Source organism: Geotrypetes seraphini, chromosome 7 (genome assembly GCF_902459505.1).
Source record: "Geotrypetes seraphini chromosome 7, aGeoSer1.1, whole genome shotgun sequence".
Lineage (NCBI taxonomy): Eukaryota > Metazoa > Chordata > Amphibia > Gymnophiona > Dermophiidae > Geotrypetes > Geotrypetes seraphini.
This window is the reverse complement of record NC_047090.1, coordinates 78639207-78666527: the sequence shown is the minus strand read 5'-3', so window position 1 is coordinate 78666527 and position 27321 is coordinate 78639207. Positions and strand designations below refer to the sequence as shown.

The window sequence follows — 27321 nt, the reverse complement described above, 5'->3', positions numbered from 1 at the left end:
ATAGAGAACATTAGACAAAAACAAACATCACTGGGTACTAGAAAAGAAAAAAGATCAAAGGGTCAATTCTCACCTGGAGCAGGAGGGGTATGAATGTTTCTATCTCCAGAATTTGAGCAGATTCTTCCATCAAGATATTATCATACTGAAGGGACGCAATGAGGAAACAGCAATAGAATAATATGTTTAAAGATCTTATCTCACACAACCAAAATGAATCGCATGCACAGTGCTGCTAGCATGCAATCACTGAAATCCCTGAGTATTATTAAAACCACCTTCTGTCAGAAACAGGTCTCCTTGATATGTGGCTCCCCTGCCTGACAGCCACCATCACAGGAGAGATATAGTTTGTCCACAGGGAAGGAAGAAAAAGTAACTCCGAGGGAGGAAGAAACTCAGAAAGCAAGGAAAAAGATTAGAAACGTTAAAAACTTGTTTTTATTTTACGCTTTAAACCACAAAAGAGGCCGAGGCTATAAAAAATTAAAAACATTTTAAGTAACTTGAATGACCTTAGAAAAACAGGCAGTATTTTTCATAGCCGACTTAAATGCTAACATTTAGGGCTCCTTTTACAAAGGTGCTTTAGGGCCTTAACGTGCGGAATAGCGCGCGCTAAATTGCCGTGCGCGCTAGCCGCTACTGCCTCCTCTTGAGCAGGCGATAGTTTTACAGGTAGCGTGCGCTAAAAACGCTAGCGCACCTTTGTAAAAGGAGCCCTTAGTCTCAAAAAGCTGTCAGGAAGTTTAGCTATACTGTAATAGTTCCCTAATTAATTACAGAAGTGGATGCTTACCTCTTCATTCTTGGTGTATTAATTTAAGCACCATTTGCTCAATTAAATTTATAGTATTTTCCCATGTGGGCAAGTCTACACTTATGCACGTAAGCACGAGGTGAGTGCTCAGTGCTATTCTAAAAATGACACAAACAACTCAGGCCTGGATTCTGTAACCGGTGCTATTGTTGGCGTTCGCTTGATCACCAGGTACAGAATTGTACCTCCAGCAAAGGTTGGTGCCTGAAATTTAGGCCATGGTTTTCCTGGTCTACATTTCCAGTACCTACCTATGATGTGCATCGCACCTCCTTAGGTGCTTTACATTACATTACATTAGGGACTTCTATTCCGCCTATACCTTGCAGTTCAAGGCAGATTACAAAAGAGCTAACTGGACATTTCCAGTGAAGTTACAACAGTTTGGGTTTTTTTTTTGGTTACAAGGGAGGAGAGGTAGCTGGATTAATTCCGGAAGAACTTACAAATTGGATATTAAATTGACTGTACGTTACTATGTGATATAACAAATAGATTACAGTTAGAGTACAAATAAGATTACGTTACATTTCAGGGATCTGAATACTTGGTTGGTGTTTTGGGGAGGAAGAGATTATTTAAGTGGAGGTTTTGGGGGAGAATTTATCTAGGAGGAGGGGGAAGGGTTGGGTTAAGATATCTGGATACATTTTTTGAAAAGTAGAGTTTTGATTTCTTTTCAAAAAGTTTTGAAGTCGCCCGTTGCCATCAACAGGTTGGAGATGAAGTGGTTAAGTTTTGCCGCTTGCGTCGCCAGAAGGTTATCAAACATCTTTTTGCACTGAGTGTCCTTGAGTGGAGGGAAGGCAAAAGGGTTCGGAGTTATTCTTTGTCTTGAGGTGAGGATCTGGTTTAGGCGGTTGTTTAGATAGAGGGGGGGGGGGGGGCCAAGCCATTTAATGCTTTGAATAATAGACAGTAGAATTTGAATTGAATTCGTGCTTGCATAGGTAGCCGGTGAGAGTCTAGGAAGGCAGTTGTAATATGATCATATTTTCTCAGGGAGTAGATCAGTCTGAGGGCAGTGTTTTGTATAGTCTGAAGTTGTTTTATCATGTTGGCAGGACTAGGTAGATAGAGGGAACTGCAATAGTCCAGTAGACCTAAGACTAGGGATTAGACAATTAGCCTGAATTGTGCTGGGTTGAAGAATTTTCTTATTTTACGTAGATTTCTCATAATTAAAAAAGCTTTCTGGGATGTTTTATTGATTTGGGACTGCATTGTGCAGCAACTGTTTATTGTTACTCCTAGGAGTTTGAGTTCGGGCTGTATTGGGTATTTGGTGTTTTTAATTTTCAGTTCTGTAATGGTGGGAGTTTTGGCCTTTTTGAGCTAGCCACACCCACAGTGGCATTAGGTGATCTAAAGTGCCTATGGAGGTGCGATTCCAACGCCTTGAAACTCAGTTAAAAACGTCATTTCAATTATGTGGAGTTTTTTTTTTTTAACCGAGTTTGGGTGCCTAATGGCACCATTTAGAGAATTCAGGCTTTAGTATGTAAATTCGAGTATTCACAGAAAAGGAGCATGGATGGGACTAACATGTATGCACATAACTTACTGAATAATTTAAGTGCTAAAGTATCACATTTAGGCGCACATATTTATGCCTACTAACATGGCATAAGATTGTGCGTTAAAATGTAGGCCCATAGAAGCCAATTTATGCTAGCTTTAGGTAATGTAATCTTTGTGCCCAAATACCATTATAGAATTAATGCCAAATGTGTTACATCTAGGCGCCTAAATTGTGGTGCACAGTTATAGCTGTTTAATTTATGAATTACCTATCAAGGTTGTCTGAGCAGTTTACAATCAGGTACTCATGCATTTTCCCTATCTGTCCCTAAAAATCAATGAATAGAAATATTTCTACAATATCACAAAATCTATGGTTAATAAATAGTTCAGACTAAATCACAAACAAAATCACACTCTTTAGAGAAAGTATTGGATGGCTATCACATTTAAGCAAAAAGCTATAATTTATATTGTGGTGGTACACCTCAGATAGTGGAGCAATTTACCCACTTCAGGGTTTTTTCATGTGTAATTACTTACACGCTCATGTTTGCTCCATCGGTTACCAACCACCTACCTATTTTTTTACTTATTTAAAAATTAAATCTTTTTATTATACTCAAATTATTATTTTTTTAAAAAAATTCTAAAACATTTTACTAAACAATATCTATCTTAATGCCACACAGGCTTTATCCAAAAGAATTCGGCAAACTGGTGCAGAGCCAACTTTACTTTCTTCAAAGGCTCATAAATCGTATTTTCTTTAAGTTTATGAGTCTTTAAAGAAAGTACGGTTTACGTAAGAAAGTACAAGTACGTGAGAAAGTACGAGTACGTGAGAAAACCCTTGAAGTGGGTAAAATGCTCCACTATCTGAGGTGTACCACCACAATATAAATTATAGCTTTTTGCTTAAATGTGATAGCCATCCAATACTTTCTCTAAAGAGTGTGGTTTTGTTTGTGATTTAGTCTAGAAATATTTCTAGCCATCTATGCTTTCTATCATTCTTTTGACCTTCCTCTATGTCAGAGGCCATAAGGAAATACTCAGTCTAAGGTAATTCTGTCCCTTGAGCTGCAGGCTGTACCTTGAATCCCAGCTCCACCAGGTCATGTCTCTTCAGGGCTGCATGTGTGCAGGTCATTGCAATGATCTTTGCTTCCTTTACCAAAAGGTACTTGGATCTGTCCAGTCCACTACGCAGTAGCTCAAAAGCACGGAACTCCTATAGAGAGCACAACAGGTTGAAGAATATATTGGCACTGCTTGGTCAACCGCACTATCATACCTTAGATGTATTCTCTCATGTTCACACACTAATCCTCCGTATATAAAGTCTAAGACAATAATCCCTTGAAAATAGATGGAAGTAGGAGAGTTATTTAACAAAAAACCTTCTAGTGTAAAATTGTAAGGTTTAATGCAGGGGTGCCCACACTTTTTTGGCTTGCGAGCTTCAAGTCAAAACGATCTACCAACAATAAAATAAAAAAAAAACACAAAGCACACTGTACGCAGAGAAAATGTTAATTATCATTTGTATTTGGGGTTTTTTTCAGAGGTCAAGGCAGGTGACTTTAAAATATGCAATGTCACCTCAATAACAACTATACAAAAATAGACAAATATACCCCCTCCCCTTTTACTAATCCACAGGAGGCTGTGCTGAATGCCCCTCGCAGCTCCCAACGCTCATAGGCTCCCTGCGCTAAAAACCACTATCACGGTTTAGTAAAAGGGGGCCATAGTGCAAAATATAGGCAGCAGATATAAATTCTCAAAACGGACACATTTTGATCACTGAATTGAAAATAAAATAATTTTTCCTACCTTTTTTTTTTGGTGATTTCATGAGTCTCTAGTTGCACTTCCTTCTTCTATAAATCCAATAGTTCCTTCTTTCCGCCCCCTCCCCTTTTCTTTCTCTCTTCCCCTGCCCCCTCTTTATTTCTGCTTTTCTTTCTCTCTCCTCCTGCCCCCCCTTCCCCAAAGCCATTGCGCCGATTTCTCCACTTCCCTGATTCTTTCCCTAACACTGGCTGGTCCAAGACGCACTAAGGACCTGCTTTCTCACATGGGCTGTTTGATACCCCAGTTAAGGGTTCATTTTTATGTAACATACTGCTTTGAGTAGGGAAAGTGCAGCAGGCTGCCTGTGCTCAAACCGTATTCTCACAGTAGGGTGAAAGGCTAGATCTGGGGGAATGCAGCCCCATTCCCTTTTCTGGCTACAACCCACCACCCCAAAACTACCTGGCTTCCTGGTAGATTTTCTGTTGGGTCCATTAACGAGCTCCTACAGACTTGGCTTCATGTTAGATTTTCTGTCCTGTTTTCTTATTTTGTTCTGTTGTCCAGTGTTTACTTGTGGGTTTGTAAAAGGAGAGAATTGGCCAGATGTTAAGAACCCTGCAGTCTTTGGGCTGAAAGGTCAACTCTGCTTCCCCCCACCACCTTTTTGGGTGTAGGGGTAGGATGAGGTTCTGATTCAAAGAGGGGCTAAATCTTGTTACAGAAGTGGGGAAAGTGGGGTTGGGGGGGGGGGGTAGGGGGCAGGAAAAGGGAAGTGGGCTCTGGATAAGAAAAGGAGTGGTAGGCAGGGGAAACTGATGTGATGCTGCCCAGGAAAGAGGTAGCAGAAACGACTCTTCCTCCTCCCCTGGCCGTACCCGACAGCCTGTGCCACTTTTTCTCTGACATTAAGCTTGTTTTTATATTAATGTGACCTTAATGTTTAGTGGGGGGGGGACTGAATTTGTCAGCTGTGCCGTGACTCACTTCCCTGTTTCTTTCCCTCAAGCCCCCCCAAGCCACCATGCTGATTTCTCCATGCTGCTTCCCCGAGCCAGGCCTGGCGTGTACAAGCGCTGTGCACACAAGAATTCACCTCTGACGTCAATTCTAATGTTGGGGAGGAAGTTCCAGGCCAGCCAGGCATTGGCTGGCCAAGAACTTCCTCCCCGATATCAGAATTGATGTCGGAGATGAAGTCTTGTGAGTATGGCGCTTGTACGTGCCAGGCCTGGCTCGGGGAAGCAGCAGGGAGAAAAAAATTGCAAAGGCAACGCAATCGACTTGCGTTGCCTTTGCGATCGACCATTTGGGAACCTCTGGTTTAATGTATTTCTAGGCTAAAAAGACCTCAAGTGTTCACAGCTATCTGGGTCTGGAGATGAACCCACCCAGACAGCCTATTGTGAACTATCACTATGAGTTTTATTGAATAAGCAAATTTGGATAAATAACTAGCGGTATTGTTTTGAGAGCTAGCTGACAGATTTCTATCACTATAGGTATTAGGTTAAACATGATTAATTAGTTATCAAAAATATATATAAAAAGAGTGTTTAAAATAAAATAAAGGCAATTAAGACCAGTGATAGTTCACAATAGACTGGGTGGGTTCATCTCCGGAACCAGATAGCTGTGAACACTTGAGGTCTTCTCTCATGTTTAGACAACACAATTGACCATCAGTTTTAATTTATTTCCCACCCATTGTTCTCCTTAAATGCACTTATCAGAAAGTCATTATATACACCTGGGGGAATTCTGCACAAAATTTATGCACCTGTATGTGGTAAAGTTTAAAATTTGCACAAAGCCCTGATGTCATATAGTGCCCCCCAAAAAACCGGTACTGACTAGAATGGTGGTTAGCGCGATTCTACAAGGTGCGTGTATCTTTTATAGAACTGTGCTTAGCACCTGCATGCATTGTATACCTTAGGTGCATCCATTTAGGCCAGCTAACACCAGGCCTAAATGCCTGCACCTAAGTTGTGCGCGGACTGGGCATATTCTGTAACAGTGCAAATAACTTTTAGGAATTCCAACGACCTGCCCCCTGGCCACACCCTCTTTTCAAATTTGTGCACTGCAACTGGCACATACTTTTTATAGAATCACGCTTTCTAAGATGTGCGTACTACTTTTAATTAGTGCCAGTGTCAATTACCAGGTGTTAATTGCCAATTATCGATACTGAATAGGCCAATTCATCAATTAAATTGTGTGCGCACAACCTTAGGCGCCATATACAAAATCTGGGGGAAAGTATTTAGTACTCCTATGAAGTTGGGATCTTATGATTGTGCTTTATCTAACAAGAAAATAAAATACCAATATAGAACAAAACTTCATCCTAAGGCAAATTAGCCCACATCAAGGGAAGAAAATTATCTATAAAAATTAAGAAAAAGAAAAGAAAAGATCTTTAAAAATACACAGTGTTATATGAGAACAGCAGGCAGATATTCTTACATGTGGGTGATGTCATCCATGGAGACCAGTACAGACAGTGCAAAAGTGTAGTGTCATTTTAAACGCCTGAAAAGTCTCGAGGCCACCCATACGACGCTGGTGACTTCCTGCCTCCTGTAGGCTCGCAGGATCATTAGTTCAGTAAAACAGCTAAGAAGCCAACGAGGGGACGTGGGAGGGTTGTGAGAATATTTGCCTGCAGTCCTCGGATAACACCTGTTACAGGTATGTAAATGTGCTTTATCGTACAAGAAAATAAAATACCAATATAGAACAAAAAATTCATTATATAATCCTACGGCAAATTAGCCTACATCAAGGGGAGAAAATTATCTATAAAAATTAAGAACTGTGCTTTATCCTAGCACAAGCAGGCAGCAGATTAGATTAGATATGTGGGACTCCCTAGCTGCCAGGATCATGACTGTGAGCCTGGAAAAACCAAGTGGGTTGGAGAGAAGTTGGCATCTAAACAGAGAATAAATTTTGTAGAACTGCTTGGCCAAACCGACTATCCCTTCTGGAACGATTCTCTAAACAATAGTGGGATGCGACTGTATGAACTGAGGACCAGGTGGCTGCTTTACAGATGTCCTCAATGGGAGTGGAATGCAGATGGGCTACTGAAGTTGCTATTGCTCTTACTTTATGCGGGGCACTTGGCACATGGGTACTCTTCAGGTGCCCATCCAGTGCAAAATTGGCATGATATAGTGGTTAAACCACTTGTAGAGTCCATCCTGACTGGATTTAGACACAAAATGTTTTAAAGCAGGGAGAGGCTTCTTTAACGTAAGTCTGGGGTGTCAAAGTCCCTCCTTGAAGGCTGCATTCCAGTCGGGTTTTCAGGATTTTCCAAATGAATATGCATGAGATCTATTAGCATACAATGAAAGCAGTGCATGCAAATAGATCTCATGCATATTCATTGGGGAAATCCTGTAAACCCAACTGGATTGCGGCCCTCGAGGAAGGACTTTGACACCCCTGACGTAAGTGTTTGAGATGAAAATTTGAATCTTTAAAACTACTTATCTTAATAATATATCAGAAAGTATTCATTTTTTCAAGTCAGTCTCATTGTTATTTTTGTGCACAGTCATCTGATGAAATCCCTCCCCCACCACTCACCTTTTTTGGGATCTATTTACAATTCTGATAAAAGCCAAACACAGCTAGGAAAGAAGGTTGCAGCTGCCTTTAGAACTATTGCTAGTGGGCCAACCAATTTACAGGAAGAAAACATGTACCTGTTTATTCCTCCTCTTAGATCCAGACCTGGGGACTAAACCATAAATACCATTCAATTTCCCATTTGATAGCCCAAAAGAATAAGATGTCAAATTATAATTTGACAATTACACATGATAAATTATACATAATTATGTATCTTTGGACAGTAGTGAGATTACCAGAAAATTAATAGGCATGGAATCTCACCTCCAGCTGAGTAAAAATCTTCTTAATATGCCTGAAACATCCTTCAGCAATTTCCATGTCTTCTTTGTATGATATGCCTTTGAAGATAGGCTGAGGAGCATTGGCAAAGTACTGATGGAAAGGAAAGAACCTGGAGATATCTTCAACGCCAGCTGGCTTGTTGCCTTTGGTCTTCACTTTGCTGAGGTACTCCTCCCAACGAGACATGACCTGTCATTATGGAAATAAAGATGATTACAGATGTCTTTTCTAGCCAGCATAAATCTTTCTTTCGCTAAAGAAAGATTAGGTTCTTACCTTGATAATCTTCTCTCTTGTAAATAGGTGTGTTGCTCTGAACCTGCAAGCTGTGTAGAAGGTTATCAATCACAGTTTTCAACTCCTCCTCCTTATCCAGTGCACTGTGTTATCCCCTTCAGTTTGTACCAAAGCAGGCGACAGCCCCTATAAGATAAACATAAGAACTGAAGGCATGTGGAAATTCCCTGAAAACATAGATGCGTTCTGTTTAGTAACAAGTATATGAAAACTATTAATAACAAACTACATAGAACAACTTATGAGAGGAGAATATCAACCAGTGAAAACATTTATGGAATTCTACATACCCCAGCACATTTAGTGTCCTTACACATGTCCTCCATTTCCTAAAGTCAGACTGACATGAAAAACTTCATTCTGAGAACTGACTTTCTTGTTTGAGACAGTATTAAGCTCAATGAAAGACATAACTAGTATGGAATTTGCAAAAAAGAACAAAACTACAATGAAAGATTAGGTTTCTCTACTAATCTTCCTTCTTGTAAATCTCCTCTGGAGGCCAAACTCGTGGGATCTTGTATCCTCTTTAGCCTCGGCTGCAGGGCTAATAAAACTTGTTTCTTCCCCTCTAAGCTATCTGCCTGGTAGCTTCCTGTCATGCTCAGTTTGTTGAAAAAGCCAGTGATATCTAGTGCAAACAGGAAACAGAAAAAGAGAAGAGGGTACAGGAACTCCCGCTACCAGTCAATTTTGCTCACGAGTACATCAAATACAAGGAACCACGGCCAAAAAAGGCCAATTGTTTCTGGGGTGTTTTTTTTTTTTTGTTATAAAAGAAATAGAACTTTGAACATGTACAAATTGCAAAACAGATAAATCCACCTAACGTAGACACAGCCTGAAATTCAGATGGGGCCCCATCCAGGAACCAAAGGCAACCCATGAACCCAACCTAAGGGAACATGTATAGAATTCTTAGTGAGTCTGGTCAAAGACAGTAATCCAGCTTACCACTAACTGAAGAGGCGATCTGCGAATCTGACAAAACAGATGGGCAGGAGTTCAGCCTCCAGAGGAGATTTACAAGAAGGAAGATTAGCAGAGGTAAGAAACCTAATCTTTCATTCTTGTACAATCCCTCTGGAGGCTGAACTCATGGGACGTATCAAAGCAGTCCCAATTCTCGGGGGGGGGGGGGGGGCGATGAACTTGCCGCCAGAACAGAAGCACCAAAGGCTGCATCACCCCTAGTTGCCACGTCAAGCTGGTAAAACCTGGTAATGGTATGAAGCGAAGCCCACAAGGCCGCCCTACAAATCTCCTCAGGCAAAACCGCCAGAGACTCTGCCACTTAGGAAGCCATGCCTCTGGTAAAGTGAGCCTTCACCCCAAGGGGAGGCTTCTTCCCCGCTGAAACATAAGCAGCATAAATGGCCACATGCATCCAATGCGAGATGGCAGCCTTAGAAGCAGGCCGATCCCGGCGCATAAGGCCAGCTAGAACAAAGAGATGACCCAACAGACGGAAAACATTAATGGCTTCTAGGTATCTCAAAAGGAGATGCCGCACAGCCAGAGCCACAAAACACGATCCTTAGACTTGGAACCTGAAGGAACAAAGGCTGGCAGCCGAACATCCTGGTTGACATGGAAAGAGGAAATCACTTCCAGAAGAAAGGAAGCCACAGTCCTCAAAATCACCGCCGACACAGTGATGCGAAGAAAAGGATCTCTGTATGACAGAGCCTGAAGCTCCGACACTCTCCGACCAAGCAAAGAGCATCTGAGCCTCCAAGCCCAGCAGGGGACTCCTCGTGCCCCCTTGACAGGTGACACAGGCAACAGCTGTCGCATTTTCTGAGAACACACGGACAGCCTTCCAGTGAAGACTCCTTTGAAATCTCAGCAGAGCAAACAGTATCGCTTGCAGCTCCAGTCGATTGATTGACCATTTGTTCTCCCTCACCACCCAGTGTCCCTGGACTGGTACAGACATGCAAACTGCTCCCCAGCTGGAGAGACTCACATCCGTAGTCAGGGTCACCCAGTTCAAGACCCACAGAAAAACGGTCTTAATGGTAAGCTCTGTCCGAGAGATGCCATCCAGGGGTTCATAAGGTGGACGATTCAGGGAGCGTAGGACCAAATTCAGGCTCCACATCGGTCAAGGCGGTCGTAAGGGAGGCCGCAGCCTCCCAGCTCCCCTCAAGAACCGGACGTCCGGGTGAAATCCCAGAGAACCCCTGAACAAAGAGGGACCTAAACAGGAAAGTTCCGCAATCTGGACACAGAGATGCCAGCCTGCAGGAAGTCCAGAACGAGCCACCAACAGTACCAAAGGTGCACACCAAGCCTGAAAGCACCTCCAGGCGTTCGCGTAGGCTGAAACAGTCGATTTCTGCTTGCTCTGAAGGAGCGTGGCGACAACTGCAGAGGAATAACCCCTTGCCCTCCAGGCCACTTGCTCAAGTGTCAAGATATAAGACCAAGGTGGTCTGGATCTTGAAGTGCAATTGGGCCCTGCGTGAGCAACCTCCAATGACAACGAAGACCCAGACCCCTCTCTGGGCTCAACCTCACAAGGTCTGCGTACCAAGGTCTTCTGGGCCTGTCTGGAGCCACAAGGATCACCAGTCCCCTGTGAGAGGACACCCGGCACAGCACACACCCTATCACGGGCCACGGGGGGAAAAGGTACAGAAGTTCCCCTTCAGGCCAAGGAGTCCTTCACTGCCAATCTCCCATCAGCAGCTGAAGAACCTGTCCACTTTCCTGTTCTTTGAAGATGCCAACAGATCGAAGGTGGGACAACCCCAGCGGCGCACTATGGCCTCGAACGCTAGCCTGGACAGGGACCATTCTCCCTGGTCCAGAGCCTGACGACTGAGAAAGACTGCCTGAACGTTGTCTATGCCGGCCACATGAGCCGCAGACAAAGCCAAAAAATGACGCTCCACCCAAGCAAAGAGCATCTGAGCCTCCAAGCCCAGCAGGGGACTCCTCGTGCTCCCTTGACAGGTGACATAGGCAACAGCTGTCGCATTGTCTGAGAACACACGGACAGCCTTCCAGTGAAGACTCCCTTGAAATCTCAGCAGAGCTAACAGGATCGCTTGCAGCTCCAGTCGATTGATCGACCATTTATTCTCTCTTACCATCCAGTGTCCCTGGACTGGTACAGACATGCAAACTAGAGGTCTGCAAGGGAATGGGGATCGCGGGAATCCTGCGGGTGTCCCGCAGGAATCCCCCCTAACCCACAGGACTCCCATGGGTACCCCCCTCTGGCCCACGGGACTCCCATGGGGACCCCCCTCTAGCCAATGGGACTCCCACGGGGATGGAAGGCTTTGGAAGAAGGGTTCATCTATATAATATAAGGTCACGTCAGCCTTAGTAAAAGAGGGGTTTATAAGTTAATTACCTGAACAGAAAACAAAGGATTCCACCAAAGAGATTCCACAAGGAAAACAGCAGCGCAAACAAAAAAGAAACTGTGGAATTGATGATCCTGTCAGAAGTAATTGCTGCTTTTTATGGGAACAGGTGGGGACGGAGAGGATCCTGATGGGGACGGGTGGGGACGGAGAGGATCCTGGTGGGGACGGGTGGGGACGGAGAGGATCCTGGTGGGGACGGGCGGGGATGGGTGGGATTTCTGTCCCCGTGCAACTCTCTAATGCAAACTGCTCCTCAGCCGGACAGACTCGCGTCCGTAGTCAGGGTCACCCAATCCAAGATCCGCAGAGGGAGCCCTTTGTTCAGAGTGACCGGGTTCAACCGCCAAAGCATACTGCTGCACGCTGCAGTCAACCAAGGCAGCTTCACCCCCAGTGCATCTCTCTGGGGATTCCACCGTGTCAGAAGGGATAACTGAAGAGGACGTAGGCGAGCTCTCGCCCACAGAATCACATCTATGATCACCAACATGAGACCCAACAACTGCAGATACCGCCAGGCCGTCAGTGTTGGGACCACTAACATGTCCCGAATCACACTCCTGAGTTTGAGTTTTCTGAATTCTGGAAGAAATACCCGGTTCATCCCAGTGTGGAACCGGACTCCCAGGTACTCCAAGTCCTGTGTCAGCTCAAGGCAACTCTTCTTCAGACTGATCACCCATCTGAGACTTTTCAGCAAAGACACCACTTGGTGAACCATCAAGTGACCCTGCACCCTCGAGGGAGCTCTGATCAGCCAGTGATCTAGGCATGGATGTACGAGCACACCCAGTGATCACAGATGAGCAGCCACCACCACGACTTTGGTGAATGATCTGGGCGCCGACACCAAACCGAAAGGTAGCATCGTGAACTGGAAATGCCTCCCGAGAAGATGAAACCTCAGGAACCTCCGATGATCCGGAAATATCGGGATGTGGAGGTACGCTTCCATGAGATCCAAGGAAGCCAAAAACTCCCCAGGCGCCACTGCTGCCATTACAGAACGCACTGTTTCCATCCGGAAAAGCGGAACTTGCAGGAATGTTTAGAAGACTTATGAGACTTTTCCCCTTAACTGCGCTTGTGTTTCGCGAAAGCGCCCTCCTCGCCCAATTTTGGCTGGAATCGCATCTCCAGTGGAATCGGAGAAAAGCAGGGCCTCTTCGGAGGATAGTGTGGAATCCACACACGGTTCATGCCCCTCAAAGGCCGTGGCACACATAATACATCCACCGCATTTACGGCATGAATCCATGCCATCCTGTCCTGAGGTGGCCATCTGTGAAGTTTGGAGCAAAAACAAAGCTTCCAAGTCAAAAAAAATATACTTTTGAAAACTTTAAAGAAAATCCAAGATGGCTGCCGTGGGTGCTGATTTTGCCCTAAAACTACCAGGGAACCGCAAAAAAATGGCAATTTTACAGGTGGGGGGACCAGGACATGCAGGGAAACCACCCCAAACCTTGATTTCAGTACCCCCCCCCAAATTGCCCAAACTCTGTGACTCACAGACACCACAGAGACATGTGCTGCAATGAAAGTCTATGGCAGCCTGCAATACACAGTACAAGCAAGGAGATCAGTACCTCAGGAGCTGATTAAACTGGATTTTTCAGGTCTTCTGACTGCCTCACCTTTCCTGTCACCAAAGATCACGACCACTAGGACCTCCACGGAACCGCAGCAGCCTGCGCTCTACCCCTTTGCGGACGAACCAGGGGGAGAGATGGCTCCCGATCCCGGAGACCCAATCCAATCTGCACGCTGTCTAGAGCAGTGTTTTTCAACTGCCGGTCCGCAGACCGGTACCGGTCTGCAGAAATTTCCTGCCGGTCCTCAGGGCCGGCACGTGCATCGGGCCCGAGACAGTGTTCTTCAGCCGCCGGTCCACGGTGTGATCAATGTGGCGTTGTCTTTGGGCCGGCTCCCTCTTTCTCAATGCTACAGTACACAATGCCTGTGTTAAAGCAGCTCCTAACTGGTGAGGCCCGACTTTAGTATAGGAAGAGGCGGTCGGAGCATACAGCGAGTGATTTCCTTCACTCGCCGGTGCTCTGGCTGCCCTCTCTTGCTTCTCCAGCTGCCCTCACCTGTCTCCTCTGCCTAAAAACCGTATTTGCAGTTTTTCAAAATTCACAGGGGTTCCTGGAACGTAACCCTCGCAAATTTTGGGGGAGTACTGCAAAAACTGACAAGCCTGATTACTGCAGATCCCTACTTAGAAATTCTATACTAACAGAATAAGAACATACACACTGTCATACTGGGACAGACCGAAGGTCCATCATGCTCAGTATCTTGTTTCCAGCAGTAGCCAATCCAGGTCACAAGCACCTGGCAAGAGTGAAACACATTTTATGCTGCTTATACTAGGAATAAGCAGTGGATTTTCCCACTTTTCAAAAACACAGAAAAATGTTTTTTGGAGAAGGGAGACTTGAACCCTAACCTCAGAAACCCTGTAATTTGGGATTTTTTAACCCACCCCAATTTTTCCATAGGAATCAATGGGGTTGTGCTCACATGCTGGTGTCTGCCTGCATCTTTTTCAATGCAGCTGAAAAGGTGGAAAGGTCTCAGATACTTCGATCCTCCAAAACCAAGGAATCTTCAGGCTGCCAGCTGGACCAACGTCCATCCCCACGGACCTCAAAGCACAATGGGGGTGGGTAAATATGCAGCCAGCCCTCTTGTACCCCGATGGCTCTTACACAGGGTACCCACAGCCTGCGCTCAAGCCATTAAGAAACCCAAGGTAACTGACCCCAAGCCCAGAAAAAACACAGCAGGTTGGCCCTCCAGATCCACCCAAATGCTTGCCCTGCAGAATTGCAGTCTGGCTCAGAGGAACCTGCATCCTTTCCCAGGCAGAGAATCCCCAAGAACGTGAGAGGAAAAAAAAAAAAATCTAAGCATAGCAGATCAGAAACACCTCTGCACAGTTCGCTTGCACAAGAAAAACTGGAGGGTGCACTGGGCTCCGCCTCCATAAGGGAGGTGCTCAAAGCTGTAAATATTGTCACTTCTGCAGTCCAGTTCGCGGGAATGAATTGATCACCACACGTACGGAATCTGGAGTAGATATAACAGAAATCTCTTTAAAGAATAGGCTCCTACCAGGCACACTCTGTTATAGAATTACCCCGTAGTCTTTACCTGCTGTCATTTTCTGTATTTCTGTCATTTTGGTTGTTCTTCTCTATACCTTTTCTAATTCTGCTTGGATACAGTCAAAACCCTTTTCTGGCTGGGAATATTTGATCCTTTTGTCCCCTTATGTTGGAATACCCTTAGACTTTGCCATTTGCCTTCCCTTCCTTTAAGGGAATTAAATCTGCTGGGAAGCTCAGTCGATCTTTTGTTTTCAAGTCTGTAGAGGTCTGGAATGAACTTTCTGACTCCATTAGGCTTTTAGGCCAGCTGCAATTATTTTGTAAATTCCTGAAAACTTTGTTGTTCTCACAATTTTTAAATGGTTTAACTACAGCCGCAACAAAATGATAATATTATAGTTATTTTTCTTATGCTTTTCTTATGTACTTTAGTTTTTAATTAGTTCTTCCTTCTCCTATGTTTTCTGCTATGTACTCTAGTCTTAATTATATGTTAACCGAGTCGAGCTCCACTGGGAGATGACCCAGTATATAAACTGAAGATTAGATTAGAACAAAACAAAATTTGCTTCAGGTAGAATAATCAATTCCTTCTCTTACCTGGTATAGAAAGAAATGTCCAGCAGTTTCACAGGTATATGACACATCTCCATGGACTCCCAGACTCTCCTGCAAACGTCCCACTTCCCGCAGCAACTCCAACCTTCGAGCTAGTACATAGTTAACTCGTCCATACCTGCAAAAAAACAAATCCACAGTGGAAAAAAGGTATAGAATCTGGTTTACTTTTAATTCTGAATTTTATTATCTCTGAGCATATTTAGTCTGGTGTCTGTTCTTTAATAGTAGTCATATGAAACCTTGAGACCATACTCATTGCCTATGTTCCTTCTATGCTGAGCATGTGAGCAATCACTCATATTCTAGAAGCATCGCTCACAGATTTTATATGGTTGCTCATCAAAATTCTTGCACATCTGGAAAATTGTTGCTTACATGAAAAAAAATTCTTAAGAGAGAAAATGCATACCAGAACACAAAATACTAACTATATAAACTGGACAAGCCATGCCAACAGATTCTCCTAGTGTTTGCATATAAATCCCTCTACAACATGACACCCAAATATTTCTCATATAAACTTCTCTACACCCCAAAGAGAAGCTACGCACCCAAGATGAAATATGCCTACATATACCATCAGAACACTCCCTCCAACTCCAGATAGCCTGGAAACGATCCTAGTCCCATTTCCTACCAAACCTCTGGAACAGCCTACCTTCTCATATCAGAGCCCTTAAAGGACTTCTTAACTTTAGAAAAGCTGTAAAAACATACCTTTTTGCCTAATCACTCCTTCAACCCTTTACCAGCATCAGTAAGTAATCCTATATGAAGATACATTGCAACAAACTGTATATAAACCCTATATTGTAACACTGTGAAAGTAAAAGGCAACCCGTTCTGAGCTCTTTGGGGAAGACGGGATATAAAATAAATAAATAAAATGCAAACTGTAAATTGCTAAAGAATTGAAGTAAAGGATGTTATTCAGTAATGTAACATAGTAAACGATGGCAGATAAAGATCCAAAAGGTCCATCCAGTCTGCCCAACTGTATATACACTATAAATTCATGATTTAAATTGTCATTTTTCTTAGATATTTGTGGGCCAGGTTCCATCTACTGGAGTCTTCGTCAAAGATCACTCCAATTAATCTAAACCTTTTCAGCCGTCGAACCCTGCCCAGCCCATCCTCAACTGAATGGCCTCATTGGCTTTTACACAACAGTGTGGCAAGTTGCAGTGGGTGCTTGTACCATTGTGTGTGAAAAACAGTGAGGCACGTTTCAGTGGTTATGGAATTCAGACACAGCAACCGGATGGTCATATCATGATTACCCCCATTTTAAAAAATGCAAAAGAATCGCCAAACACCCCATCCAACTACAGACCGATCTCAAGCATCCCCCTATTCACCAAAATAGCAGAAGGGGTAGTAAAGGTAGAACTCTCCACATATCTAGAAAAATTCAACATCCTAAGCGACTATCAATCTGGCTTTCGCACGGAACACAGCACCGAAACCATCCTAGCCACCCTTCTTGACCATCTCCAAGCGCTCTTTAGTCAGGGCTCTAGTGCATTGACTATACAACTAGACCTAAGCAGTGCCTTCGACCTGGTCGACCACACCATTCTCCTTGAATGTCTGTCACACATTGGTATCTCTGATCAGGTCCTCAATTGGTTTCAGGGGTTCCTAAAAAATAGATCCTACAAAGTACACCAGAACAACGCTCTCTCATACAGCTGGGAAAACACTTGCGGTGTACCGCAGGGCTCCCCTCTATCCCCCACCCTGTTCAATATCTACCTAGCCTCCCTAGGTAACCTTCTGCACACCCTCAAGCTCAAATTTTTCATCTATGCAGATGATATCACATTAGTTATCCCTTTTACCAGTCTCTCACCTGAAACACTCGATTACATTACAAACATACTCAACCAGATTGAGCTCTGGATGCTAGCATTCAGGCTGAAACTAAATTCCGACAAAACAAAATTTTTTCTGGCTTCCCCCAACGACAAAATCAAGGACACCACAATCCTACTGAAAGGAAGGCCTTTCCCCCTTGAAAACACAGTAAAAATCCTGTGTGTTACGCTGGACAGACATTTATCCTTAGAAACTCACACCGACCTCAGCGTCAGGAAATGCTTCGCGGTACTCTGGAAACTCCGCACTATAAAAAAATACTTCAATGACTCCTCGTTCCGCCTTCTAGTTCAATCTTCCATTCTCAGCATTTTAGACTACTGTAATATTATTTACCTGAACTCCACGAAGAAAACTACCAGAAGACTAAAAGTGATCCAAAACACCGCCGTCCGCCTCATCTATGGCCTAAAGAAATGGGAACATATCACCCCTTTCTACCACCAACTTCACTGGCTGCCTTTCGAATCCAGAGTGCTCTTCAAATTTGCCTGCTTCTGCTACAAATCTGTAAATGTCCTCTCGCCAAGATACATCAATCCCCTCTTTAACCTTTACTGCACCAACAAGAAATCCCGCAGAATTCAACTGTTCGCCTACCCCTCGCTAAAGCTCTGTCATCTTAAAAGATTCCTAGACAAAACCTTCGCCTTCCAAGCAGCCAAGATGAACCCATGGATCGCCCAAATGATTCTTGAGGCTCCCACTTACCTCGACTTTAGAAAAACACTCAAAACTTATCTATTCAACAAACAAGCCCCGTAACGCCCCTTCTCAGGAATCACCCGGCCACACGCGTGACCCTTTCCCCCCCCCTTTATTGATCACTGGCTTCCCCCTCCTTCTTCATCAGCCAAGTTCGGCTAAAGTTGCTGTAAATCCAATAAATTGTGGTAAATTGGCCCGTTCGGCCCACAACCCCCCCCCTCTATTGATCCTTTCCTCCTTCTCTCCTTCCCACTCCCGCTTCTTCAGCCTGTTCGGCGGAAGTTGTTGTAAATTCAATACATTGTTTGTAAATCGGCATGTCAATGCGGATCCTAATGTAATTGTTGTGAACCACCTAGAACTCGATGGGCATGGCGGTATATAAGAATAAAATTATTATTATTTATTATTATTATTATGTAAGGTATGTGATTTTGGAACTGTGCATAGCATTTAGGAGCAGACAGATCACCTATATCATGCTAAAGTGTTTATTTATTAAAACCTTGATTACTGAATTGTTGAAACAGACTATTGAACCTATTGAAAAGAGGAATGTTTGGAAGGTAAATGGGAGTTTTTTCAGACCTATGAAGCACATATGAGGTCTTTTTCTCCCATTTGTTTTTCTCTTTTTTTGTGGTTTTCAGGGTACATGTTCATAGTGTGCTGACATAAAAGATAAGTAGTGAGCAGTTTAATAGATAGGTGTAGCTGTTTAGCTCATATTTTGAATGAAGTTTGATTTAAGAACTCACTCATTCTCCTGAGAACTTTGGGGTAAGTGATTTCAATTTTCCCAACATTGACCAGGGTGGTAAAATTCCTAGACATTTTAAATGACTGCTTCTTGGAAGCAACTGGTCCAGAAACTTACAAGAAGGGGTGCTGTTTCGGATTTGGTCCTTAGTGGAATGCAGGGCATAGTATGGGAGGTAACTGTGTTGGTAACACTGGGAAACAGTGATCATAACATGATCAAATTTGAACTATCTGGAGTGGCGTCGCTATAGAAATCTATTGTAGCAGCAATTTTCAAAAGGGTAACTATGATAAAATGAGGAAAATGGTTAAAAAGAAGCTATAAAGATCAGTGCCAAAGGTTAGGACTGTAAACCAGGCATGGACATTATTTAAAAATACCATCATCGGAGCACAGACCAGATGTATTCCACATATTAACAAATGAGGAAAGAAGAGGAAACGAGAGCCAGAATGACTAAAAGGTGAAGTGAAAGAGGCTGATCCAAAAAACATCCTTGAAAGAATGGAAAAAGGATCCAAATGAAGAGACATAAGTACTGGCAAGTCAGATGCAAAGCACTGATAAAGAAAGCTAAAAAAATATATGAAGAGAAACTTGCTAAAGAGGCAAAAACTCATAGTAACTCACAATTTTTTTAGGTACATCTGAAGAAGAAAACCTGCTCAGCTTCTTTCTTTCTTTTTTAGCCTGCTCCTTATTTTTTTTCTAACCTCAGGAAAGGGTATAGAGTGAGAAAGGTACAGTACAGAGAAGGAGGAACACAAGAGTAGCCATTTTGAATTAGACCAATGGTCCATCTAGCCTAGTATCCTGTTTCCAACAATGGACAATCAAGATCACAAGTACTGTAAGAAACCCAAATTGTATCAACATTCCATGCTACTGATCGCAGGGCGAGCAGTGGCTTCCTCATATCTGCCTCAATAGAAGACTATGGATATTTCTTCCAGGAGCTTGTCCAAACCTTTTTTTTAAAACCAGCTACACTAACTGCCATTACATCCTCTGGCAACCAGTTCCAGAGCTAAACTATTCTTTGAGGGAAAAAATGTTTCCTCCTATTGGTTTTAAAAGTATTTCCATGTAATTTCATTGAGTGTCTCAGGTCTTTGTACTTTTTTGAAAGAGTGAAAAATCAATTCACTCTTACCCGTTCTACACCACTCAGGATTTTGTCTCTATTCTAAGCTGGAGCCCTAATTTAGCCTTTTCTCATATGAGAGGAGTTCCATCCCCTTTATCATTTTGGTTGCTCTTCTTTGAACCTTATTTAATTTTGCTATATCTTTTTTTTTTTTGAGATACGGCGACCAGAACTGAATACAATACTCAAGGAGAGATCGCACCATGGAGCAATTCAGAGGCATTATAATATTCTTGGCCTTATTTACCATCTCTTATGGAACCCAAACATAACTACGAGGGGGTACTGAAAAGTTCTCTGTCCAACCAAGAAGGGAAAGATGTGGAGCCATGAAACTTACAAATATTATTCCACATAATAATAATAATAATAACTTTATTCTTATATACCGCCAGCAATCTTGCGACTTCTAGGCGGTTTACAATAAGAGAAACTGTAAATACAATAAAGGGAAACTGTACATATGACGAATTAAAGAGTATAGCAGTGTACATTTGATAACATTAATAATGTTAACGACAGTTTGTGTGCTGCAAGGCCGGGAGGTGCCTAGCTATTTATACAGAAATAGAAATGATCCGTAGATTGAATGTTCATAATTAGTGATTAGCGGTTAGGGTTACCAATTTACATATTCATCCCTAAGTTCAACACACTTTGCACATCATGTCTGAAGATTTTGTAACCCTTCCAAAAAATACTCTGATGTCTGGTCACTGAAATACTGCTCCGCTGCTGCAACCACCTCCAAATCACTCAAAAATCGTTGCTCTTTCAAACTCTATTTAAGGTCTGGAAACAGTAAATAGTCAGAAGGAGCAAGATCTGGTGAGTAGGGTGGATGGTCTATGCACTGAAACCACAACTGCTTCAAAACATCCATCGTTTTTCCAGCCTTGTAAGCAGGTGCATTGTCTTGCAAAAAGAGAACTCCTTTCTGCTGCTTCCATTTCCATTTTTCTTTCAATGCCTTCTTTAATCGACACAGCAAGTTACAGTAGTATTCTGCATTAACTGTTTGGCCCCTTGGGAGACGGTCAGTCATTACAACACCTTCCTGATCCCAAAACACTGTTGCCATGACCTTTCCTGCTGACTTTTCATTCTTGAATTTCTTTGGCCTGGAGAACCTGAGTGCCACCATTGCATAGACTGTTGTTTTGTCTCAGATCATAGTTGATTAAACATGTTTAATCAATAGTAATTAGTTGTTCCAAAATGTTGGCACCAGTTTGCTGCAAAATCAATTTGGAAGTGTCCATTCAATGTCATTTCTCATCAGTATTCAAACATTTTATGCATCCATTTGGCTGACAGCTTCTGTATACCCAGTTGAATGTAGACTATATATCCAACACATTCCCTGGATATCTGTAGTGTCTCAGCAATTGTTTTAGTTGGTATTTGTAGATCTGCCAAAATCAGGTCATGGACATGGTCAACAATTTCAGGAGTTGACACCTTTTTAGGCCTCTCAGACCTTACTGCATCTTCAGTCTCAAAATCTCCACGTTGAAAGTTTGCACACTAGTTCTTCACTGTTGAGCATGATGAACATTTGTTACAATGTTTGCATCATATATTCACAGATTTCCTTTGGAGATTTCTTTTGCAAGAATAGGAAATCCATGACAGCTCAGAGTTCCACACTTCTCATTGACATGGTTCAATCAATGATCTGAAACAATGTCAAAAACATGGCATTACGATTCTGCAAATTGGCACTTTGCAAAATAAAATGACACTCTTTTCAGCTAAAGTGACAAAATAATGCTCAGAATTTAGGAAGCTAGTTGGGCAGAGAACTTTTCAGCACCCCTTCGTACTACTCAAGTACTAAGAAAAGGTTTAGTACAACTCCATCTAAGTCTTTCAAATTCTCTAACATGATTGGCTTCGTGGGGGAATATGAGATGAATGCTTCTGACCCTGCTGTGGGCACACAGGTCACCAAATCAGACATTCTGGAAATTGAAGTCCCACTTGGTAGAGCATCAACAACTTAGTATATACATTGATTTTCCTGTGGTCCAGATAAAAAATAGGGACATGGGCATCCAAAGTAATCCCTAAAACAAACTTATTAATAACAAATGCTGTAGTTCAGTATTGAGAATATGAGTTCATAAGGGTACAGTGATGTACCGCACAGTGCTGGCAATATTCAAACATGCTTTCCAACTCTTCTCACCTACTGAAATCCTTCTCCGTCTCTAGCTCTTCCTCTCCATGTCCAAGACGTAGGAGATGACGTTCATCAATGTCCAGAGCCATGATCTTCTCAAACAGCTGGTTCAAGGCCTGGATAATGACAGTGATAGGGGTTAGAAGCATTTAGACACCAAAGTGGCTCCTGCAAAGGTGGTGCACGTTGGGGAGAGCTTGCCAATTTTAAAAAGGCTTCCTGTTTCCATTACACACTTTGGTTATCCAGTTACCCAATCTGAGATAAGAGGCATACAATCTTTAAATTAGAGCTTTCTGATACTGGAATGCCAGTATCTCTGCACTACAGAGCTGAAACCTTTCTGATAGTTGAGAAGAATCCAACTCCTACAACTTCTCATCTTACTGTAATAGCTAGAAATATTCAACTAGATCAACAAGTTTCACACCAAAGTAGTTGAGCATAAAGCACAGTTACTTACCGTAACAGGTGTTAGCCAGGGACAGCAGGCAGATATTCTCTACAGGTGAAGATCTTCAAGCTTGCGAGTGCCCCTCACGCCCGACTGAGGGCATGCGTCTCCTCAGTGTGGCCTCAGTTCAGATAGCTAGTAAAGAAGCCAACCCGGGGAGGTGGGTGGGTTGCGAGAATATCGGCCTGCTGTCCCTGGATAACACCTGTTACGGTAAGTAACTGTGCTTTATCCCAGGACACAACAGTATGCAGGCACTGTGGTATCACTATTGACAATTATAATCAGTCCACTCCTCTATAAATGTAGATATACTATTCACACCATGTTCCTCAGAATGCCACACTGTATGCTATGTGTGAGGATGGCTACCACACATAGCATACAGTGTGGCATTCTGAGGAACATGGTGTGAATAGTATATCTACATTTATAGAGGAGTGGACTGATTATAATTGTCAATAGTTATCCCAGGACAAGCAGGCAGCATTTTCTCTACATATGGGTGACCTTCAAGCTAATTAAAAGGGATGGAGGGAGAGTTGGCAATTCAGGAGAACAGATTTTGCATCCAGACAGTAGTGAGAGGTGAAAGTATGAACCGAGGACCAAGTGGCAGCCTTGCAGATTTCCTCAATTGGAGTCGATTGGGGGAAAGCAACAGACGCCGCCATCGCTCAGACTTTATGCCCCGTGACCCGACCGGGAGCGACCAGCGTGAGTGTAACAGAAAGAAATACAAGCGGCCAACCAGTTAGAAATGATCTGCTTAGAAACAGGACGCCCCAACCGATTGGGATCGAAAGACACGAAAAGCTGAGGAGCAGTCCGATGAGGTGCAGTGCGTTGCAAGTAAAAGGCCAGGGTGAGAATGGGGCTTCAGGAAAAACACTGGAAGAACCACGGACTGGTTGATGTGAAAGTCCGAAACAACCTTAGGCAAGAATTTAGGATGGGTACGAAGAACCACCTTATCATGATGAAAAACAGTAAAAGGAGGGTCTGTCATCAAGGCCTGCAGCTCACCGACTCCACGAGCAGAACAGAACTGAGCGCAATAAGAAACATAACCTTCCACGTGAGATACTTCAAGTGAGCCCGAGTCAGTGGCTCAAAAGGCGGTTTCATCAAGCGAGCAAGGACCACGTTGAGATCCCAAGCCACCGGAGGAGGTTTAAGGGGAGGACTAACGTTGAAGAGACCCTTTATGAACCGGGAGATCACAGGATGAACAGAGAGCGGACTCGAATTGACATGGATTTGAGACCAGCAACAGATAATCCAGCACAGAAGACAAGGAGGAGCTTTCGCTACATAGCACACCAAGAAGAAAAGCGGGTCCACTTCTGATGATAACATTGGCGAGTGGACTCCTTCCCAAAATATCCAGTACCGACTGAGAGAACTGAAAAGAGGCCATCAAGTCTCGAGGAACCAGGCCGTCAAGTGCAGAGACTGCAGGTTGGGATGGAGCAGAGATCCCTGACTCTGCGTAAGCAGAGAAGGAAAAATAGGCAGAAGAAGAGGTTCCCTGGCACTAAGCTGCAGCAGAAGGGAGAACTACGGTGGAATGAGTGGACTTGAGCATGATGAGAGTCTTCAGAATCAGAGGGAAAGGAGGAAACGTATACAGAAACAGGTTCGTCCAATCCAGAAGGAAAGCATCCGCCTCGAACCTGAGAGGGGTGTAAACTCTGGAGCAGAAACAAGGCAACTTGTGATTGAGGGGGAACGCAAACAGATCGACATCCGGAGTCCTCCACCGGGCAAACACCTGACGCAGAGTCGAGGAGTGAAATGACCATTCATGAGGCCGCAGAAGGCGGCTTAACTTGTTGGCCAGGTAGTTCTGCTGGCCCTGGATGTAGACCGCACAGAAAAAAATGTGCGGCGGAACGCCCAATCCCAGAGCCGCAGCGGATCGCCCAATCCCAGAGCCGCAGCGCCTCCTGGCACAGGGAGAGGGACCCTGTGCCCCCCTGTTTGTTGACATGGTGACCTGGTTGTCTGTACGAACAAGCACCACACGGTCGTGAAGCAGATGACGAAAGGCTTTCAGAACGTTGAACACTGCCCTGAGCTCCAGCAAATTGATGTGACAGAGACGGTCCGCACTGGACCAAAGTCCCTGGGTACAAAGACCATCCAGATGAGCCTCCCCCCAAGCAAAGGCCGACAAGTCCATCGTGAGAACCTTCTCTGGGGGAGGAGCATGAAAAAGAAAACCTCTAGAAAGATTGGTAGACAGCATCTACCAAAAAACCTCCAAAGCCAGATAAAAACATCAAAAAATAATAAAGTAAGATCAGAGCAGATCAGAAAGATACCTTCCAACTCATGTGTAGAAGGAAAAACTGAGAACAAGAGCACTGCCCAGTGATGCAGGAGGCAGAGATGAGAGAAAAAAAATGTAGATGTCTTTTACACAACTTGCGATTAGAGGAGAATAACCACTGGTTCAAGACTCATATGCCTTCTGCCCTAGAATTGGTATTGTCTTTTGGATGTGGGCATACACGAGAACCAACACTATGTAGAGGATGAACAGAAAAATAAGTATCAAACTTGGAAATGCTCCTTGATGCCAGCAGCAACGACGGATGCAGATGTTGCATAAACAGTAAGATGCTTGAGCAACTGGGTATGTGACGGAAGGACACTGCAGATGGTAGAAATCTGATCAGACAAGTCTCTTGCTGTTACATCAAAGGCAGTCAAGACACAAAGATGTAATTTAACAGTGCTTCATTTAAATCCAAAAGCAACTTCTGCAGTTTTTCATCATTTAGTTTGGCTGCCAGTTGTCTGAGATATGTTAGGTTTTTATATATTGATATTAGCTTTTTATAGACCTTGTTCAATCTAGTTGTTAGTCTACTTAAGGCTAGTCTCAAGCTTTTAGAGCAGTGTATCGCAAACTGTGTGCTTCCTGAGATTTCAGGGGTGCCGCAGCACACTGGGGAGGGGGAGAGGTGCCGGCTGACTGCCTACAGGACATACCTGTCATGGCCCTGAGACAATCAGCTGGCATCAGCACCTCTTCGGCTCTCTTCCCTGCTGGCACCCCCTTCTGGTGTCTCAGGGCATCTCTGGAGAGCCTTCGCGCATGCGAGCAACATCATCATGGCGACGTCCATACACTTCCAGATGCCTCAAGCTGTGGCCACTACGTTTAGCGTGCCACAGCTCGAGAAAGTTTGCGGGACACTGTTTTAGAGAATGAAACAGTGACAAAGTTTGTCCCTGCAGGCTCTGTCCCTGTCCCCACAGACTTTGTTCATATCCCTGTCCCCCAGTTACCCATGGGTCACCATGCCTGTCTCATTCTCTACACAGAACAGCTCTGCTCATGAGCCGGCTGCTCACCCAAGCATACTCCCTTTTCAGTGTGAATGTGCGCACTACACTCTCAGACCACTCCAACCTGGTTCCAAAAATTCTTTGAGATAGCCTCCAGAGCTTACACATTACCGCATCTCCTGCAGGCTCCCATCACCATAACTAGTCCAGCACTATGTATTGGGCCACCTCTGCTCAGACCTGATCTGAGGTTTTACCGGTGCATGCATGGGAAAACTGCTCCTGCCCAGTAAAGCCCAAACAGACCCAACACAGCCTAGGTCTTTCCTGATCTCTTCCACTCCCCAGTGAATGTGTGGGAAACCACACACGCATTCAGCCACAGTGTGGACTCTCCTGCTTGGCTCACTCTCTCCCGCAACCCAGAAGCCCAACAACAGCAGCATTCTTTGACCATGGCAATGTGGCTTAGTCCCGGCTCCTCCTTGGCACTCGCGAGCCGGACCTTCTGTGACCTGGCCCTGGAGCCAGCACCAACCACATGATTATATAAAATAAAACAATTTAATCCTGTAGGGTTGCATTAATGTTTAATAAAGCTTGATATACTGGTTTTCAATTTAAAAATCAAAGTGATTCACAATTAAAAACTATGGAACAATAAGAAGTATAATAATCAACAGGAAAGGGATAGAGAAGATAAATGCATATACCCTGAAGAAAAAACATTCACACAAATCATTTTGTCTGGACAAGGATCACAGGATGGGCTGGCTCATTTGTTTTTAGAGGTTACTCATCTGTTATCTGGAGGTTTGGAGGGGATTGGATGTTGTGAATGTTGGAGGGGTGGGTTAATTTATCCTACAAACAGCCCCTTTGTTTCTTTTGTATGCACTTTAATTTTCTTAATTGTGGGTTTTCTCAAAATGAGATTGAAAAATATTTATAAATAAAAAAATAATTTAATCTTCTCTTAGGATGTCAATGTTGGCCTAGTCTGAGTTCCATACCCACCTGGTTTGAATGTGTCACTATAAGGGTTCTCTGCTCTGGGAAGTTGTGATACAGATTGGAAATTATCTGCACTGCCACATCTGTTTTACCTGTACCAGGGGGTCCAACAACCTAGGGGAAAAAACAAACAAACATTAAATAGGAGCATGATTATTTTCAGATCTACTCTTGCATGATGGAGAAAGTATCCAAAGACAGAAGCAGAGGCTGTGTTCACATCAGGCTCCTACAATTTAGATTAAATAATACAATGTTTATTTACTGCTCAAAATTTGTAATGCTTCTGCTCAGTTTATGTTGGAGCACCTGCCCTGAGTTTTATTTTCCATTTTTATTCCTTCACTTAGTAAAATTTTGGCTTTGTTTGCCTTTCTG

The 27321-nt window shown here is 43.6% G+C and overlaps 1 protein-coding gene across 2 annotated transcripts in view; it reads right to left on the bottom strand.

Moving 5' to 3' along the window:
• Positions 1–27321, bottom strand: part of AQR (aquarius intron-binding spliceosomal factor) — a 266639-nt gene that overhangs the window by 51229 nt on the left and 188089 nt on the right. For both annotated transcript variants that reach the window (XM_033951821.1, XM_033951822.1), the window contains exons 23-28: positions 26947–27057; positions 22182–22291; positions 15471–15606; positions 8054–8263; positions 3438–3575; positions 74–145 (exon numbers count right to left, since the gene is read on the bottom strand). In XM_033951821.1, the coding sequence (XP_033807712.1) occupies positions 74–145; positions 3438–3575; positions 8054–8263; positions 15471–15606; positions 22182–22291; positions 26947–27057 (777 nt within the window). The remainder of the gene's footprint in view (positions 1–73; positions 146–3437; positions 3576–8053; positions 8264–15470; positions 15607–22181; positions 22292–26946; positions 27058–27321) is intronic.